This window comes from Terrapene carolina, unplaced genomic scaffold (assembly GCF_002925995.2).
Source record: "Terrapene carolina triunguis isolate 2854851 unplaced genomic scaffold, T_m_triunguis-2.0 Scaffold58, whole genome shotgun sequence".
Lineage (NCBI taxonomy): Eukaryota > Metazoa > Chordata > Testudines > Emydidae > Terrapene > Terrapene triunguis.
This window is the reverse complement of record NW_020664409.1, coordinates 73222365-73242676: the sequence shown is the minus strand read 5'-3', so window position 1 is coordinate 73242676 and position 20312 is coordinate 73222365. Positions and strand designations below refer to the sequence as shown.

The following is a 20312-nucleotide window of genomic DNA, read 5'->3' as shown; positions in this document are numbered from 1 at the left end:
TAAATTGCCTAGGGAGGTTGTGGAATCTCCATCTCTGGAGATATTTAAGAGTAGGTTAGATAAATGTCTATCAGGGATGGTCTAGACAGTATTTGGTTCTGCCATGAGAGCAGGGGACTGGACTCGATGACCTCTCGAGGTCCCTTCCAGTCCTAGAATCTATGAATCTATGAATCTATAAATACAGGTGATGGACCCCTGCCCGCACTAAGGGGCTCAGTGCACACAGCCGAGGTAGTGGCACAAACGCAACCAGCACATTTCTCCCGCCACTACAGGTCATTGGCCGGTGTACACCGGCCGCGCTGTGCCCGCACAAGGAGCTCTGCAGGCGGAGCTGGCAGCGCGAGCCGCAGGGGGCCCGGGGCTCGTAACACGAGGCGCTGCTTTCCCGCACCACCTACTGCCGCGCGCGGGGCTCCCGTCTACACTAGACACCGCCTCTCCCCCCAGCCAGCGTTCGTTCCTTCCGCGACGCCCACTGCTCCTCACGCTCACTCATCCCTAGTTGCAGTAGCGTGCGCATGCGCGCTCCAGGGAGCCCCTGGGGAGGGGCCGGAGGGGCGAGCGACCCTGGAAGCGCTTGAGTTTACCCGGAAGTGCTTCCGCTGCTGTTGAGCAAAGATGGCGGCGGACACTGCAACGGAGCTGCTGTTTTTAGACACTTTCAAGCACCAGAGCGCGGAGGTACAGCTGCCCTCCAAGAAAGAGGGAGGGAGGTAGAGAGATCCTTCTCCTGGGCTGGCCCGCTCAAGAGCGCGGGGACTCTGGCTGGGGCTGGGCTGGGGGTAGGATTCGTGGGAGAGCGCAGGCGGGGGCGAGCCTCGGGGTGGGCTGTAGAGGAGCAGGGACAAGGACTGGGAGGGTGACGCTGCCTGTTCCAGATCCGGGTGGGGGGGGCATCATGGCATAATCATGCAGGGGAGACACCCCCAGTGCCCTCGTATCACACGGTGATGCCCCGGCCTGGTCAGATGCTTGATGCATTGTAGCTACAACAGGTGGATATTCCCTGCCCCATAAACTTTAGCAAGGCTTGTGTGGCTTGTTGTGCAGGTGACTGGCAGCGTAGAAATGGGGTGGGTGTTAATGAGGAGGTAGCAGAGTAAGAAAATAGGACTTGATAGGGGAGGAAGTTAAAGGGGTGGGTGATGGAGAAAGGGGGGAATGGGAGAGGAATTATAAAAGGTACAGTTTGATAAGGTTATGTGAGTGAGGATGAGGGAAGAAGTCAGGAACAAGAGTGCTTTTCTGGAGCCTATGGTGCATTTCTCCCTTTCAGCAGTTAATGAGGAGATGGGGAATATTTATTTAGGCTCATATGTCCTTTGTGCCCCATTGCACAGTAGGCATAGTGTGGATGTACCAAGCTCCCAGTCTCAGAGGGTAACCCTACAGACAGATCCTCCTTGTTGTTGCCACAGAAGCCCAGGGTTGCAAAGATACTTTCGTTGCCGCAGAGAATTTTGTCAGTGATTGTGTCACTTGATGTGACACTTTGTGTGGGAGAGATATATCTTTAAGCAAGCATGATGTTAAAAATGAAATTGTCAAAAGTGGATCTGCAGGAAGTCATTGAGGCCAAGAATTTAACTAGATTCAAAAGAGATCGGACATTTGTATGGCTGTCACCTTGGTCTTAAAATAAAAGTGTTTAGTGTTTTCACGGTGGAAAGAGGTAAATAGCAGAGTTCCCCAAGGATCTGTACTGGGATCAGTGCTGTTCAATATATTCATAAATGATCTGGGAAAAGGAGTAAACAGTGAGGTGGTGAGTTTGCAGATGATACAAAATTACTTAGGATGGATAAGTCCAATGCAGACTGTGAAGAGTTATGAGTGGATCTCACAAAACTAGGTGACTGGGCAACAAAGTGGCAGGGATGGTGTCCCACGGCTCTATTTGCCAGAAGCTGGGAATGGGTGATGGGATGAATCACTTGATGATAACCTGTTGTGTTCATTCCCTTAGAAGCACCTGGCATTGACCACTGCCAGAAGACTGGGCTAGATGGACCTTTGGTCTGACCCAGTATGGCCGGTCTCATGTCTAGATGAAATTCAGTGTTGATAAATGCAAAGTAATGCACATTGGAAAACATAGTTCTAAATGTATGTTCAAAATGATGGGGTCTAAATTAGCTGTTACCACTCAAAGATATCTTGGAGTCACAGTGGATAGTTCTCTCAAAAACATCTGCTCAATGTGTGGTGGCAGTCAAAAAAGCTAACAGAATGTTAGGAACATTGGGAAAGGGATAGATAATAAGACAGAAAATATAATGCTATTATATAAATCCGTGGTATGCTGACATGTTGAATACTGCTTGCAGTTCTTGTTGGCCCATTTAAAAATATATTAGAATTGGAAAAAGTACAGAGAAGGGCAACAAAAATGATTAAGGGTATGGAACTGCTTCCATATGAGGAGAGATTAAAAAGACTGGGACTGTTTATCTTAGAAAAGGGACGACTAAGGGGGGATATGATAGAGGTTTATAAAATCATGAATGGTGTGGAGAAAGTGAATAAGGAAGTGCTATTTACCCCTGGTTCATGTGTTACCCAACAAAATCAACAGGCAGCAGGTTTAAAACAAACATAAGGATATACTTCTTCACACAGTGCCCAATCAACCTGTGGAACTCGTTGCGAGGGGACGCTTTGAAGGCCAAAAGTATAAATGGCTTGAAAAACAAATTAGATAAATTCATGGAGGATAAGTCCATCAATGGCTATTAGCCAGGGAAACAGCGTCATGCTCTGTGTGTCCCTAAACCTCTGATTGCCAGAAGCTGGGACTGGATGACACGGGATGGATCGCCGAATAAATTGCCCTGTTTTGTTCTTTTCTCCCTGAGGCATCTGGCACAGTCTGCTGTCGAAAGACAGGATTCTGCACTAGATGAACCATTAGTCTGATCCGGTATGGCCATTTTTACATTCTTAATTAATAGTTTTTGAAAGTGATATTAAAACTTGTTTTAGGGATTAAGCCAGTCTCTAATTATAAGAGAGCAGGATGATACCTAATATGGGGGCAGATTATCCCACGTCTGCCTGCTGTGGGTTCTTACACCTTCCTCTAAAGCATCTGGGACTGGCCACTGTCAGACAAAATCCTGAACTAGGTGGAGATCAAGTCTGATCTGGTGTAGCAATTCCTGTGCTCACAAACCCTTTCCATTCGTCTATACAGCCATATAGTTGTGCTTGCAAAAATATTGTCAAATTTGTTCCATACAAATGATGGTCTGTCTGGTGCACATCCTTTTGATAATGTTTCCTTAGTTGCTCATTGTTGTTTATCATGACTGTTATTATTATGGTAGTGCTTAGGGGCAATGAATCAGGGCCCTATTGCACTGTAGAAACACATTAAAACAAGAATGGTCTTTTTGTTAAGAGTTTAGAAGCTAAGGAACATGGAAACACACATTTTCTAGAACACTGAATACATTTGTGGCATGTGTAAATCGTGATTAAAAACATAGCAAAATACTTAATCTCTGCCAGTGGAGATTTTAATTTTTGCTTTAAAATTAATGCCACAGAGGGAGTCTCCCTTAAGAACATAAGAATGGCCATACTGGGTCAAACCAAAGGTCCATCTAACCCAGTATCCTGTCTTCCGACAGTGGCCAATGCCAAGTGCCCCAGAGGGAATGAACAGAACAGGTAATCATCAAATCATCATCTGTGGCCCATTCCCAGCTTCTGGCAAACAGAGGCTAGGGACACCATCCCTGCCCATCCTGGCTAATAGCCATTGATGGATCTCTCCTCCATGAATTTATCTAGTTATTTTTAGAACCCTGTTATAGTCTTGCCCTTCACAACATCCTCTGGCAGATCCTTCTTCCTAAATAAGTGAGGAGACTAGAGTAGATCTGCATATGGGAGTTTTTCTCTCACATGCACACACTGTTTTGATACTTATTTTACTCCATATATTGAATTATAGCTGGAACACTTGTGATGATTATATTTAAGATTGTCTAAGCAGTTCCATTTTAAGACCAAGGGTGAGACCTCACCCTACTCTGTCCCCTTTATGGCAGGTAAAAAAAAAGTATAGAGCTGTGTAAAGGAGCCCGAAAAGCCCTAGTTGCAGCTGGGGAAGGATTTCCCTGGCACAAGCATTATAGAAGATAGCCCTAAGGCTACCTTTTGAGGACTCAATCATAAGCCCCATAGGCGGTATGGGTTATGTGTGGGGAGCAGGGCCGTATTGTGAAGCGCTGCTGTCCATAGGGCAACCTGGGTCTGATGTAACTTAGGGTAGCATGGATACGCCACCCACCACATTTTGTCTAGTAACATGGACCGTAGTGCAGCCTAGAAACTGGAGTATGCACTAGAGTCCTCAGCAGGCTTGCATTGGAGCAGCTAGCTTATGCTAAGTATCAGGAGGTAGCCGTGTTAGTCTGTATCTACAAAAACAACAAGGAGTCTGGTGGCACCTTAAAGACTAACAGATTTATTTGGGCATAAGCTTTCGTGAGTAAAAACCTCACTTCTTCGGATGCATAGCTGAAGCCAGTGCCACCCTGACTTCACTACTACTCTTGTTACCCGCCCTAGCCAGATTAAAGCGAATGTGGGTATGCCTTCCTGCAGTACAATTATACTTTCATTTGTGGTGTTGACATATCCTTAGACAGGCCCCAGGGGCCTGTCTGAGTTATACTGGAGCTTTTTCTAGCTCCCCAGAATAGCCTAGGATGGGGAAGGCCCAAAGGAGGCTTAAAACCATCCACCCTTGCATGGTGGCAAATTCTGTACTGCGCCTCTTAGAAGTGTGGCACAGAGTCTCATCCTATGTTTTTAGTTGCTCATATGTGTAACGTTAACCATGTGAGCACTTTTGTTGACTTCAGTAGGAGTGCGTATATGATTAATGGTATGCATGTGCTTAAGTGCTTTGCTGGCTTGGAATCTGAATGAGGGATGTCTCCACAGTATTAGCAGAAATGAAAGGACCAGATGAAAGATGTCTGTGTCAAATATATTTGTAAAACAAAGCAAAAATCTGTAAAGCAAACAACTTTTGTGATCTACTCTTCTTCATAAATTGTGAGCACTAAGAGCAACATCCCACTCCATTGTTTTAATGATGTTCATAGACTCTTAGACTTTAAGCTGGAAGGGACCATCATGATCATCTAGTCTGACTTCCTGCACCTTGCAAGCCACGGAACCTCAGCCACTCTCTCCTGTAGTAGGCCCATAACCTCTGGCTGAGTTATGGCAGTCCTCAAATCTTGATTTAAGACTTCAAGTGACAGAGAATTCACCATTTACTTTAGTTCAAACCAGCAAGTAACCTATGCCCCAGGCTGCAGAGGGAGGCAAAAAACCCCCAGAGCCCCCTGCCAGTTTGATCTGGGAGAAAATTCCTTCCTGGCCCCAAATATGGTGATCAGTTAGACCCTGAATATGTGGACAAGACATACCAGCCGGACACCTGGGAAGAATTCTCTGTTGTAATTCAGAACCCATCTCATCTAGTGTCCCATCTCTGGCTGTTGGAGATATTTGCTAATAGCAGCCCTGATTGGCCCATATGCTGTTGTAGGCAATCTTATCATACCATCTCCTCCATAAACTTATCAAGCTCAGTCTTAAAACAAGTTAGGTTTTTTGCCCCCCCTACTCCCTTTGGAAGGCTGTTCCAGAACATCACTCCTCTGATGGTTAGAAACCTTCATCTAATTTCAGGCCTAAAGCTTATTGATTTCCAGTTCATGTCCATTTGTTCTTGTGCCAACATTGGCCATTAAGTTAAATAATGCCTTTCCTTCCCTGGAGTTTATCCCTCTGATGTATTTATAGAGTGCAGTCATATCACCCTTCAGCCTTCATTTTGTCATGCTAAACAAGCCAAACTCCTTAAGTCTCTTGTAAAGTAGATTCTGCATTCCTCTGATCATCTTAGTAGCCCTTCTCTGCATCTGTTCCAGTTTGAATTCATTTTCTTAAATGTGGGAAACCAGAATTGCACACACTGTTCCAGATGAAGTCTCACCAGTGCCTTGTATTATGGTAACAACACTTCCCTATCTTTACTGGAAATACCTTTCCTGATTCATCCTAGGACTGCCTTAGCCTTTTTCACTGCTGCATCACGTTGGCATCTCATAATCATCCTGAGATTGACCAGTACACCCAGATCCTTCTCCTCCTCTGTTGCGTCTTCAGCTTATGGCAAAAATTCTTATTGTTTGTCCCTAAGTGTGTGACCTTGCACTTTGCACTGTCATCTTCGTGCACCTTTGTATGTTAGTGTGGACTTTGTTAAAACAGCTCATAAAAATCATTCTTGTATTTAAAATAGTTCTTAAAAAACATTTTAACAGTATGAGCCCCCTCTTCCCCATTAACGACACAGTTGTGTTTAGCTGAACATGTTTTATAAACAGTTTCCAAATATCTGCAGTTTAGAGATGGCCCTAGTAGTAAGAAGTTTAGTTAAATGTTCATAATCATTTAATCCTTGGCTTTTCTGATAAGATTTCCTACAAGGAATTCAATTATAGTGGTGGCTTTGTGCAGTGTGGTTGTTCTCTAGAAACTTGAATGAGGCTATGAATTCATTTCACATCGATTGCTGAAAAGTCAGCAGATACTAATGACCAGAGTTTAATTTGAACAGATGATGTAATAGTGAAAGATTTTGTATCCCATAAGCAGTCTCATGAGCTATCTAGTTTCCCTTTGTTCCTGTTGTCTTAAAAATCTTTTAACTGCAGTTCCACTTTTTAGAATGTGTTGATAGGTAGTTAATTTATAGGCCGGATAGTGGATATATAGTATTAAGCTGTTCTACTGAGAAATGTGATCATGAGCCTCAGGGAAAGTAACTGCTCATGTGTAACAAATGCAATTTAATTCCTTGCACATTGTCTGGTATTTATGGATAAATATATTTTTCCTGTTTTATAAATGTGTCTCATGAGGATATATACAGTTTAGTTAAAGGAGACTTTCAATGATCAGTGTCTGTGGTTTGCTGAGGCAGTGTCTTTTACTTTGATAAACTCTGATTATTTTTCAGTTTCTAATACATTGGAAGCCATCACAGCTCTGTTTTTGTTTTTATTTTTCTTTGTGTAAACATATCTATGTCCTGGTGTTTGAATGGCCTGAAAGGTCTCTGCCATCTCTGACTTATATGATGTCAGCAGAAATGTCTGAAGCATCTGAAAGTTTTCAAATGCTGCTGCAGAGGTAGAAAAGTCAGCACCCAATAGTATCTTTGCCTAGCTCTCACAAAATTCTGGCTGTAGTCTTTAATATCTTCAACAGTGTTAGCTGCTCTTAAAAAAAATAAAATAACCTTCTGATATTTAAAATTAGAACACATTTTATTTCTTTTACAGTAATAAACTTGGCAGTGTTTAAAGTGGCACTGTCCACTTGAAAATTAGTGAATTTTGAAAGTAGCTTCAGTTCCTCTGCCAATTTTTGTCTTTACTATAATTTTTGAAATGTTTCTCCCCCTTGTTGCTGTTTGAAAGGTCCTCACAAATAAAAAGGGAAATAATTCTGTAGGGGAAACAATGAAACTTTCTATACACAAGAAGCTTTCAAATGTACAAACTGGGGGGGGGGGGAGATTTTCTCAACCCTTTCAATTACATTAATCTTAGTTGTTGTCACAATAAGAAGTTAAAGAAATTATCAGGATTGTCATTTTTAAGTTTGTGCTTTTTTAAAATAGAGGGTACATAAATAAGTTGGAATGTAAAGTAAAAACAATATAGTATTTTTCAAGCGTAATAACTTTTGTTTGCTCTTTGTTTTTAGCAAAGTACCAATATAGATGTAGTTCGTTTTCCATGTGTGGTTTACATAAATGAAGTACGTGTCATTCCTCCAGGAGTCAGAGCTCACACAAGTTTGCCTGACAATAGAGCTTATGGGTAAGTCTTAAAATATTCAGATGCACATTCCTTGCATTTTGTTTGGGACTTGTGAATCACAGTTAAAAACTGCAATATAGGAAGGTAGCCTGTGCTTATGCATTCACTGAATATGCAATATATATATTTTTAGTATTTTCTTTCAGGTTTTAAACAATAACATCTTAGAGATTTCAGGTCTTCTTTGTTTTGGTTAAGTGAAGCCTGACAGGATTAATTTTTGTCTTTGTTCTATCACCAGAGAGACATCCCCACATACATTTCAGTTAGACCTGTTTTTCAACAATGTCAGCAAGCCAAGTGCCCCTGTTTTTGACAGGCTGGGAAGGTAAGAATTTGTGAATTCATGTACTTGATACATTCATGAGTTTTTTGCATAGCACTGAATGTTTTTCTGTAGAAGAATGTACTGCATTTCCTGATGTGTAGAAATGAGAAATTCAATACAGTATTGTTAAATCTCCACAGGAGTTTCTTATTTTTTAAAATAAAGGTTTAGGGTCTGATAGTATTATGTCCACTAATCACTTACTTCATTGAGTAGCCCTGTTCTCTGTAATGGGACTACTGAAGCTAATAAGTATTATGGTTCGTAAAAAGTGTTTCTAGGATTGGGCCCTTACTTGTAAACACTGTTAATAACAAAAATTCACAATTTTTTGTTTGCAAGCATGCTTCTGTTCCTTCCACCGTGACCCCACCCTGTTTGTGGATCTGTTTAAGATTTCTGTGAGGGGAGATGGCTCAGCAGAAAAGATAGTACAGCTTTAGAGTACAGCTTTAGAATTTATCTATTCTTGAAAATCTTTGAGACTAGAGGATGCATGTACATCCAGGCCTGCCCATCTGTGCTTCCATATTTGCCTGTTTCTACTCTTTCCCTAGCATGAACCCTACTTGCCCCCCTCTTCATTAATTGTGTAAGGGGAGAGAGATCTATGCTTAAAGGGTCTGGGTAGAAGATCCCAACCGTGATTTTTAAACGGACAGTGTCCCTTTAATGTCAATGTATATTGAAAGTACTTTGGGCTTTTTAGATTCCTAAGTTGATAAGCATAGATATTGTATAGTGTTTGATACTGGCTTGATGTCTCATTCTTTCTTTCACTTAAGGTGAAAATAAGGTATTATTAAAGGGTCACGTACAGAAATGTCCATACTTTGTGTGTAAAGGACTTTTGTTAAACATTGAAAAATAAGTTTGTGTTCTGTTTAACAGCCTTGAATATGATGAGAACTCTTCAATTATCTTTAGACCCAATGCAAAGGTAATAATTGTACCTATTTATGCTATAATTTCAATGTTTTTCTTCTTCCGGTGTGGCTATTATTTGAATACCATGGTGCTGCTATTTAGTGTGCTTAGCACTGTGCAAGCAGTTGTAGGGGAAGACCCTATTCTGGAGAGCTCATATTCTAAGCTAGTCCATACAGTTCAATTGTATAATACACTAGGGCCATGATTTTAAAAATTAGCCTAAAGTTATGTTCCAAGTAAGTGGCTTGATTTTCAAAAGTGTTGATCACTCAACAGCTCCTATTAAGTTTACTAATAAAAATGAACTGGGTGATTGCAGCCATCTTGGTGGATGTTCACCTCAGCATTTGGCTTGATGGATGAAATGGAAGGGGTTTGAGATCAGGGTTGCTTCATTTTGAGAGAGCCAAACCACTTCATGTCTGGGTCTAGTCAGTGGTCTCAGTCTGCATATTTGGAAAACACTAAAATCAGACATCACGAGTATACTAATATGTGAAGAATAAAGAGGGTTTAGCCTTTTTCCTTTCAGATTACTTATTACTAATACAGAGGCATATCAGTACTAATTTGTTAGAGAAACAAGGTGGGTGAGGTAACATCTTTTATTGGACCAACTTTTGTTGGTGCAAGAGAGAAGCTTTTGAGCTACATAAAGCTCTTATTTAAGTCATTTAATAATTTTTTGACAGTTACAAAACAGAATTGTTATTGATGATTGTAGCCCACATCCGAGCATATTTGTTAGGTTTGTCTGATGCATTCCAGTGCGATCCGCCCCAGTGAATATTTGAATAAACTGGATTTAGTGGCTTTGACAATGTGTTATAATGAATTCTTTTTGTTGTAAAATTATTCATGTGGTATAATCAATATGTTAATTTTTCAAAACCTTGAAGAGATATAAAATATATTAATCTGCAGTTTTTCTTGTGTGTATTTTAAGCATATACCCATACAGAACGAATAATTTAAAATTAAGTAAAAATCCTCAAATTCACTTTGAGTTTTTTAAAGATGCTTTTTCTTTTACAAACTAGGTCAACACGGATGGATTGGTCCTAAGAGGCTGGTACAACTGTCTGACATTAGCAATATATGGATCAGTTGATAGGGTAATAAGTCATGACAGAGATTCTCCTCCACCCCCTCCACCACCACCTCCTCCTCCCCAGCAACAACCAGGTTTGAAAAGAAACCCAAAACATGGTAAGTATGTCAGAATTATCTGAAGTAGGACAGCAAAAGTTTTCTTTCATTAAAATTAATTATCCCAGCGGCTAAAGGGTAATCTTCATATTCTGAGATTTCATTGGACTTAATTATCCAGCTGTAAATTTTTGTCTCTTTCCATGTTATCTCTTTGTAGGTTTTACATAGAATATTTCTTAATAAGTTCCTCTTCTTTTTCTAATGCTTTTAGTGAGAGCAAGTGACTTTGATTTATCACAAGATACTTGATGAAAGGGTGCAGCTGAAGACGTAAATTAATTTGTGTTTCCCATGAGCTAAACTTTAAGTAAAAGTGTTGGTGACTAAAATCACTGCTTCCAAAACTGAGAGTTAATGAACAAAGCAGTAGTTAAAGGACATGAAGGAAAGCCTTTTATTTAGCCTTCTGTTTGTGACTCCCAGGTTGCTAAAAAGCGATTGAGATCATACCAGAAGTAGAGTGGCCCTGTGCAGCAGTCACGAACAGGTTTCCATTTCTGCCTCAGTAATGGTTTCAGAATTAGGGAGAGAACTGCACTGTTCAGATCTTTAATCATTTTACTGTAGAAATATAACTATTGTACTATAAACATTCAGCTTCAGATTAAAATTTGATTTTAAATAATTTTAACTAGTCATGGTAGATTTATAGTATTACTAGACACATTCAAAGAAAATAAGTGGCTAAGTAAATACAAATCTGCACTGTAACTTATGATTAAAAAAACTTTAAAATGAATCTTGAACGCAGTGTTTATGTAAGAAATGTCTTTGTTCATAAGCAGTGGCTTCTGTTAGCTTTTAGTTCACCCGGTGGCTTTAAATCTTTATGGGTGCTTCAGCAAGGGTGGTTCAGCATGAGGGCACCTTCCATTTAATTAACTTTCCCCCTAGATGTTGCATGATGAAGGTGCATATGCTACATGAGGGGTGCTTCCTAATCAAGGTTGGCACCTACATTGTAAAATGTGCTACATTTTCCATCCTCCTCTCCCAAAATAAATTTTTTTGTTTTTCGAAAAACAAAAATATAGTTGATGGGGAGAAAGAAGATCAGTTCAATGGGAGCCCTCCAAGACCACAGCCCAGGGGACCAAGGACTCCTCCAGGCCCTCCACCTCCTGACGATGATGAAGACGAGCCCATGCCTGTGACAGGTATAGCTAATGTAGATTCTTATTCTCTGTCTACTGCACAGCAGTGGATAATGAGGGGAAAAAGGCCTACCATGTTACCTAGTGGTAGGTGAGCTTTCTGCTCTCATTGATGTTGACAGATTCATTGTGGGGGGCGGCGTGGAGGAGGGATAGCTCAGTGGTTTGAGCATTGGCCTGCTAAACCCAGGGTTGTGAGTTCGGTCCTTGAGGGGGCCATTTAGGGATCTGGGGCAAAAATCGGTCTGGGGATTTGTCCTGTTTTGAGCAGGGGGTTGGACTAGATGACCTCCTGAGGTCCCTTTCAACCCTGATATTCTATGATTCTATGATCTTTAGGAAAAGCAATGCAGGTGTAGGATTGGTAGGAGAACCCCTTGTTCTGCTGTGCCATTTTCAATAACTATATTCAGTGTAAACATTTGAAACATTAAATATAGACCAGTGTAGTGCCTGATCCTGCACTCTATATCCCATGCAAAATTTCCATGGACTTCATTGAATTTTTTTCCCGCATAAGGACTACAGAATCAAAGTACAGTAGTAGTCTATGCATTTTTACTATGGATTAAAAGTGATAGAACTGTTTATGTAAATACAATTCTAATAAGGTAAATAATTGTAGTGAATATGAAGTAAAAGCATTTGAATGCTTTTTGAATTTTTTTTTTTAATTTCAGTGTTCACACCACAAAACCTATAAACATTGTTAACTACTGGGTTTAGTAATAATGAGATTTATCCCTTACTTTTTCAGTGGCTGGGGAAAAGGAAGATGATGTTGATCACAGGGAGGACTACTTTGAGCCAATTTCTCCTGATCGAACATCCGTTCACCAAGAAGGCCAGTACTCTGATGAAGGGGAGGTAGAGGAGGAGCAGCCAGAAGAAGGGGAGGATGAGGAGGAAGATGTGGATGTTGAGGAAGATGAGGAAGAGGATGAGGAGGATGGCCATACAGTAGAGAGTATTCCTGAGGAAGAAGACGAGGAGGAGGAGGAGGAGGAAGATGAAGAAGAGGAAGGTGAGGAGGAGGAGGAGGGTGAAGGTGAGTAATATACACAAATAGAAATGATTGAGATTATAGAATTTTTTGAGGGATTGTAGTCAAAAGGTTAAAGCAGATGACTCGGAGTGAGTAGATCTGATTCTTATCCTAGCTCTATCACTGCTTTGATTGTGTGACATTTGGGCAAGTCACTTAGCTTGTCTTTTTCTCAATTTGTAAAGAACGTGGAAGAAAGGCACTATAAATTTAAATTATTATTTATTAATAAAAAATCTGATTCTTCTATCTCAGTAACTGTGAAGGTGTGTGCTTTACCTACACTATCTTGCACCTTTGACTTTATAAATATCAAAATTAATTCAGTGAACAAGTAAGTTTCAAAATAGCTGGTATTAAACCCTGTGCTATGACAACTCAATAATCTTTATTTTCTTAAAATATAACCCACCCAATAGTCCCTGAAAAACAAATAAAACCTGCCCAAACTCCACTGCTCATGACTGATACCACAGTAACAAACTTGTATAATTACATGATGGAGGATTGAGTATTTTGGAAAGGAATTAGACTGAATTTTCAAGGATATGTGAAAATATATGGAAAGGAAAAGGGAAGGTTGATATTCACCAATGCCCAAGAACCCCCTTGTGCTCTCAGGAAAGAGGCATATATTAATTGGTCAGTCCGACCCAAAATAATCCATGCTTCTCCGCCTTGAAAATTGTTTAACTACTTCACTGATGCCTAACTTGCCAGGTGTGTGGAGCAAGACACCCTTCCATTGCTGCTCCATGGACCTGCTATGGTTTGTACCAATGTGCCAACATTCCAATAGAATGTCAGCATTTCAAAGAATACAAAGGAGTTCTGTTGGCACATAGGGACTCCAGCAGAGAAGAGCAGCCAAGCAGTGAACATTAAGAAGGACAAGAGACAACTAGATTTATGGAAAGATTTTTTTAAGCCTGAATAAAATTATCAGGGAGAGATTTTTAGCAGCTGTTCAGCTTATTGTGTCAGCCTTTCATAATCAGAGATGTTTAAAAGAGTAATCATGATATATGCTGCTGCTGCTGTTTCATAATGTTGTTGTCTAGAACTATCATTTTATGACTGGATTTCTCACTCTAGTAAACAGGCTCTTTGCTTCCTTATTCATGGATGTGCTGCAGCCGTGCTGTGAGAAAGAGTAGTCTACTAATTTTGACTTCCAAGTATAGTGGTAGAAAGAAATCTTTCAGTGTTTTGGATATTTTATATTTTCAAAATAGAAATTTGTATGTTACTTTTGTACTTTGAGTAGTTCTCTGAAGTTCATAAACTGGGCTTGATGTAACTGATTTATTAAATTAAACTTAAAACTCTTTTGCAGGTGATGATGGCTATGAGCAGATTTCAAGTGATGAAGATGGAATTGCTGATCTGGAACGTGAAACATTTAAGTATCCAAGCTTTGATATTGAATATACTCCTGAGGATCTAGCCTCAGTGCCACCTGTGACATACGAGCCTTATGAAAGAGAGCTTGGACCTCTTTTGTACTTTAACTGTCCTTACAAGACCATATTTGAGGTTGAAGTTGGTAAGATAAAGGATCAAGATCCAGACAAGGAAAATTCAGGGGCAGTAGAAGCCTCAGTTAAGCTAACTGAACTCCTGGAATTATATCAGGAAGAAAGGGGTGCAAAGTGGGTTACAGCTTTAGAAGAAATTCCAAATTTAATAACAAAAGGACTAAGCTACCTGCAAGTGAAGAACACAAAACAGGACTATATTACCCAATTAGTAGACTGGACAATGCAGGCTTTAAACTTGCAGGTAGCTCTCAGGCAGCCTATTGCTTTGAATGTCCGACAGCTTAAAGCTGGAACAAAATTGGTGTCATCGCTAGCAGAATGTGGGACTCAAGGAATCATGGGACTCTTGCATGCAGGAGTTATTAATGCATTATTTGAACTGTTATTTGCAGATCATGTTTCATCTTCCCTTAAACTTAATGCTTTTAAAGCTTTGGATAGTGTTATCAGCATGACTGAGGGAATGGAAATGTTTTTAAGAGGTGGGTTAGAGGTACATGAAAAAAGTGGTTATCAGAAACTCTTGGAGCTCATACTATTAGATCAGACTGTGAGAGTAGTCACTGCAGGTTCTGCAATTCTGCAGAAATGCCATTTCTATGAGATTCTGTCAGACATTAAAAAGCTTGGTGACCAGTTAGCAGAGAACACTCCTCCCCTTCCTAATCATACGGAGTCTGAGCAGGAACCAGACCTTGGACTTGAGAGAACCAACCCAGAATATGAAAATGATGTGGAGGCGCCTATGGATATGGATCATCTTTTGGAATCTTCTAATATCAGTGAAGGAGAAGTAGAAAAACTTATTAGCCTCTTAGATGAAATCTTTCATTTGATGGAGACTGCACCACATACAATGATTCAGCCACCAGTAAAATCTTTTCCAACAATGGCACGCATTACAGGACCCCCAGAAAGGGATGATCCTTATCCAGTCCTTTTCAGGTAAGACAGCTGTTGTTCACTTTCGATACCAGCTTGGGGTACCAGAACTGGGTTCTTTTTTCAGTTTGGTACCTACGCATGTTTTGTGGACGACATATGCAATAGAGTAGAGCAATGACTAACATTACGCTAGATTTTTCACTTTGCTAATATACCTTTAGTGGAGGCTTACATATTACTTTAATAAGCTTTTGGGAGGACTGGATGGTTTATGGGATTGCAGTTATGTTGTTGTTTCCAGTTCAGCCTATGTTAATACTAACCAAAAGTTGTTACCGTCTTACTATTTATTAGTAGTATTATGGTAGCACCTACGAGTCCCATTCGTGGATCAGGGTCCACTGTGCAAGGTACTGTACAAACACTTAACAAAAAGACAATCCCTTCCCCAGAAGAGCTTGCACTTGATGGTCTGAGACTAGTTCCTGCTGTGGACAAGCATCCATATCACAAAATCCTTCACTGTCATCTTTGGCAGCTGCAGCAGAGTGACCAAGGACTGAATGGGCAGGGTGTCTGTATATTGCAAAAGATGGACTCCTAAAGAAGTTGTGTTCTTTTTTTTTTGGGGGGGAAGAGAAATTAAGTTAAAGAACTAGCAGTATTAAAAAGTTAAGGTTGAGGATTCAAGTACTTAAAATTTAGACTATTCCAAAAATTAAAGTTTTTGCTCATTGGTGGTGGTGTTCAATGTGTGATTTTATTGTATACATTATTTATTTCAATGGGGATTTACTCCTCATTACATAGTTACAATAATTACCTTGTGCAAAAAAGACTCAGAATTCTGCTACTTAATCATGAAGTATGGTTAATATATGGTTTCTCATAATATACAAAAGAATAAATTTTGGTGGTCCAAAATATAGGCTAAGATACAGAGGATCTATTTTCTGTCAATGTTCTATGTATCCAGATCATCATATGTTATAGATACTTCTGTTTTACCTTTCTGCAGATACCTTCATAGTCACCATTTCTTGGAATCTATCACCTTGCTACTATCCATTCCAATAACAAGTGCTCATCCTGGTGTGCTTCAGGCTGTCAGAGACGTGTTGAAGTTCCTGGGACAGTCACAAAAAGGTCTCCTCTTCTTCCTGTCTGAGTATGAAGCAACAAACCTGTTGATTAGGGCGCTGTGTCAGTTTTCAGATCCAGATCAAGAAGAAGGTCTCCAATCAGATGGTGCCAGTGATGATGCATTTGCCTTGTGGCTCCTGCATTCAACACAGACATTGCAGTGTATTTCAGAATTGTTCTGCCACTTTCAGCGGTGCACAGCCAGTGAGGAAACTGACCATTCGGACCTCTTGGGAACATTTCATAACCTTTACCTGATTACTTTTAACCCTGTTGGAAGATCTGCTGTAGCTCATGTGTTCAGCCTTGAGAAGAACCTCCAGAGTCTTATTACTTTAATGGAATACTATTCCAAAGAAGCTTTAGGGTAATTGTATATTTGTGTTTACTCCTTATTTGCATATACTAGCTGTCCCCTTTGTAAAGAAATAGATGGCGTAGACATCAACAAAAGAAAACCTTACGCTTTGACGGTTTTGCAGAATTACCATTGATTCAAAATAGAATTACAGCATAGAAATTGCAGACATCTTTTGTAATCAAAATATCTGTTAGCATAGAAACTATATAGGTCATCAAGAAAAATGTTTAGTTGTTTCACTATAGGTCAGTTTGAAAAAGAAATTACGAAATATTAGGCAGTGTTTTATCCAAGCTTATTGTTTGCCTGTGAAACCAAGTATAGAATCGTAGGGTTAGAAGGGACAGCAAGGGTCATCTAGTCTAACCCTCTGCCAAGATGCAGGATTTGTTGTGTCTAAACCATCCAAGACAGGTGGCTATCCAGTTCCTTTAGAAAACCTCCAGTGAAGGAGCTTCCACAACCTCCCTAAGCAGTCTGTTTCCTTGTCCTACTGTCCTTACAGTTAGGAAGTTTTTCCTGAGATTTAATCTAAATCTGTTATGCTGTAGTTTGAACCCATTGCCTCTTGTCCTGCCTTCTGTGGCAAGAGAGAAGAACTTTTCTCCATCTTTTTTTTTTTTTATGGAAGCCTTTCAAGTATTTGAAGGCTGTTTTTATGTTCCCCCTTAATCTTTTCCAAACTAAACATACCTAGTTTATTCAGCCTTTACTCATATGTAGGGCCCTACCAAATTCACGTCCATGAAAAACACGTCACGGACCATGAAATCTGGTCTCCCTCTGTGAAATTTGGTCTTTTATGTGCTTTTAGCCTATACTATACGGCAGCGGTTCTCAAACTGTGGGTTGGGACCCCAAAGTGGGTCATGACCCCGTTTTAATGGGGTCACTAGGGCTGGCTTAGACTGCCTGGGGCCAAAGCTGAAGCTTGAGCTCCACAGCCCATGGCTGAAGTCATAGCCTGAGGGATTCAGTTCTGGGCAGCAGGGCTCAGGTTACAGGCCCCTGGCCTGGGGCTGAAGTCCTTGGGCTTCAGCTTTGGCCACCTCCAGGGTGGTGGGGCTTGGGCTTTGGCCCTCCCACCCAGGACAGTGGGGCTCAGACTTCGGTTCCCCCTCCCCGCCCCCCCCCTCCCCCCCAGATTTCTGAAATCATTAAATTTACAATTTTTAAAATCCTATGACTATGAAATTGACCAAAATGAACCATGAATTTAGTAGGACCCTACTCACATGGCTTGCATTCCATCCCTTTGATCATCTTTGTCGCTCATCTCTGGATCCTTTCCAGTTTCTCTACAACCTCTCTATACATTGGTGACCAAAACTGGACATAGTACTTCAGCTGAGGCTTATCCAGCCCCGAGTATAGTGGTACTATCCGCTCCTGTGACTTGCATGTTATGCCTCTGTTAATGCAACCTAAAATTGTTTTTTTTTTCCCCCTCCCCCCAAACAGCATTGCATTTCTGACTCATGTTGAGGTTGTGATCCACCAAAACTCCCAGATCCTTCTCAGCGGTGCTGCCGCCAAGCCAGTTATCCCCTGTTTTGCATTTGTGCATTTGGTTGTTTTTCCCTTAATGTTGCACATTACATTTGTCTTTGTTAAATTTCATTGTGTTGTCTATAGCCCAGTTCTCCAATTTATCAAGATCCCTCTGAATTTTATCTCTATCCTCCAAAGTGTTGGCAACCCCCATTGCTTTCTGTCATCTGCAGATTTGATCAGTATGCTCTCTATTCCTACATTCAGGTAATTAATAAATATGTTAAATGAGACTGGACCCAGAACAGATCCCCGTGGAACCCCACTTGAGACCTCCCTCCAATCCCACATCATTCCATTAATAGTTACTTTTTGTTTGCAATTGTTTAACCAATTATATGTATCAACTTAATGGTAGTTCCACCTAGCGCACATATCTTCAGTTTTACTTATCAGAATGTCATGTAGAACTGTGTCAAAAGCCTTGCTGAAGTCCAGGTATATTATGTCCATCACATTCCCTCTATCCACCAAACCAGTTACTTTGTCAAAGAAGGAAATCAAGCTGGTTTGGCATGATTTGTTCTTAGTAAATCCATGCTGGCTGCTAGTGGTCACCCCTTCATTCTCCAGGTATTCACAGATTGAATGTTTTAAACATTGCTCTATTATTTTCCCAGGAATCAAAGTCAGGCTGACTGGTCTATAGTTCCCCGACTCTTCCTTCCCCCCCTTTTTAAAGATGGGCACTACGTTAGCCCTTTTCCAGCCTTCTGGGACCTCTCCTGACATCCATGAGTTTAAATATTATTGCCAGTGGCTCCGAGATTTCTTCAGCTAATTCCTTCAGTACCCTCGGGTGAATAGCATCTGGCCCCACTGATTTGAATTCATTCAGATTGGTCAGAAGATCTCTGAAATGTTCTTTACTTTTCCCAATATGCATCCTTTCCCCCTTTATTGTCTGTGGTAATTTCACTAGTTGTCCGGTCACGTTATTTTTTGTGAGAAGACTGAAACAAAGTAGACATTGAGCAGCTCTGCTTTCCTATCATCTTCTGTTACCAGTTCTCCTTCTCCATTGAGCAGTGGACCCACACCATCATTGATCTTTCTTTTTTGTATGACGTATTTGAAGAACTCTTTCTTGTTGTGTCTAACATTCCTTGCCAGCTGAAACTCATTCTTTGCCTTGGCTTTCCTGATTGGGGACTATACAGTACAAGAGATGATTTTTTTCCCCCCCACATCACAAGTTTCCCCAAATCTTGAAAATGTTGTCACTATGTTTTTCTGGAGAGACTAATGACTTGAGGAGCAGATTTATTTATTCCTTTCTTGAACAGCGCTGGTGAAGCAGCGTAAGAAAATATACTCTCTGCTTGCTTGAATATAGCTAATGCTATCCGTTTCCCTTTTTTTGAGTAACGAAGTTTCAAAAGGGGAAATGTATAAACTATATAAGTAGCAATTACTGTAAAAAAAAACAAACTGACCAGATATTAATTATATTTTGAGCTCTTGTCAATTGTTTTAGCTTTCAAAAACTACTATAAAGAGAGAGTGATTTTTATTCCACAGTATGAAAATTCTGTAGGTGAACTTGTAATGAAGATAGTGTTCTGCAGGCAGATTCATAAAGGCTCAGGAGTGAAAAAATCTATCAAGTATCCAGTGTGCTAGCCTAGAATTTAAGAGGAAAATCCTATATCCTTCTTTCAGTGATTCCAAGTCCAAGAAGTCGGTTGCCTATAATTATGCATGCATACTTGTTTTGCTGGTGGTTCAGTCTTCCAGTGATGTCCAAATGCTGGAACAGTACTCAGCGCCTTTATTGAAGCTTTGTAAGGCAGATGAAAATAACACCAAATTGCAAGGTACAGTATGTGTCATTATCAAGTGAATTGTTCAGAATGTATAGAAAATTTTTTTGTATGTCGGTAATTAGTACTTCATGATCATCTGGTTTTGATAATGGGTATAATGAAATTCCCTTTTTAGCTGTGTATGATTAGGTTGAGTCATTGAAAAGGTGTATAATTTTTTCTGTTATACTAATATGAGTTCTTCAACTTGAATACTTTCCAAGTTTATATTTTATGTAATATTCGTTACCAAGAATATCAGATAATTGCAGGAAATTTGCACTCTTTGTTGGAAATAATTAGGAAGGGAAGATTTAGCAAAAATAGGGAGTCAGTGGCTGATTCTTCCTTTGGCTGTTTTTTAAATTTTTCTCCCATCAGCCCAGAACTCTGGGCCCCCTCCAAACATTAAAATGCACTACTAGAAACCAA

General features: G+C 40.3%; 1 protein-coding gene across 3 annotated transcripts in view; it reads left to right on the top strand.

Moving 5' to 3' along the window:
• Positions 1-608: 608 nt before the first annotated feature.
• VIRMA (vir like m6A methyltransferase associated) overlaps positions 609-20312 on the top strand; it is a 37457-nt gene continuing 17753 nt past the window's right edge. For all 3 annotated transcript variants that reach the window (XM_026663109.1, XM_026663105.1, XM_026663099.1), the window contains exons 1-10: positions 609-687; positions 7810-7925; positions 8167-8253; positions 9145-9193; positions 10224-10392; positions 11430-11552; positions 12307-12597; positions 13931-15080; positions 16039-16530; positions 19738-19892. In XM_026663109.1, the coding sequence (XP_026518894.1) occupies positions 625-687; positions 7810-7925; positions 8167-8253; positions 9145-9193; positions 10224-10392; positions 11430-11552; positions 12307-12597; positions 13931-15080; positions 16039-16530; positions 19738-19892 (2695 nt within the window). In that variant the 5' untranslated portion in view covers positions 609-624. The remainder of the gene's footprint in view (positions 688-7809; positions 7926-8166; positions 8254-9144; positions 9194-10223; positions 10393-11429; positions 11553-12306; positions 12598-13930; positions 15081-16038; positions 16531-19737; positions 19893-20312) is intronic.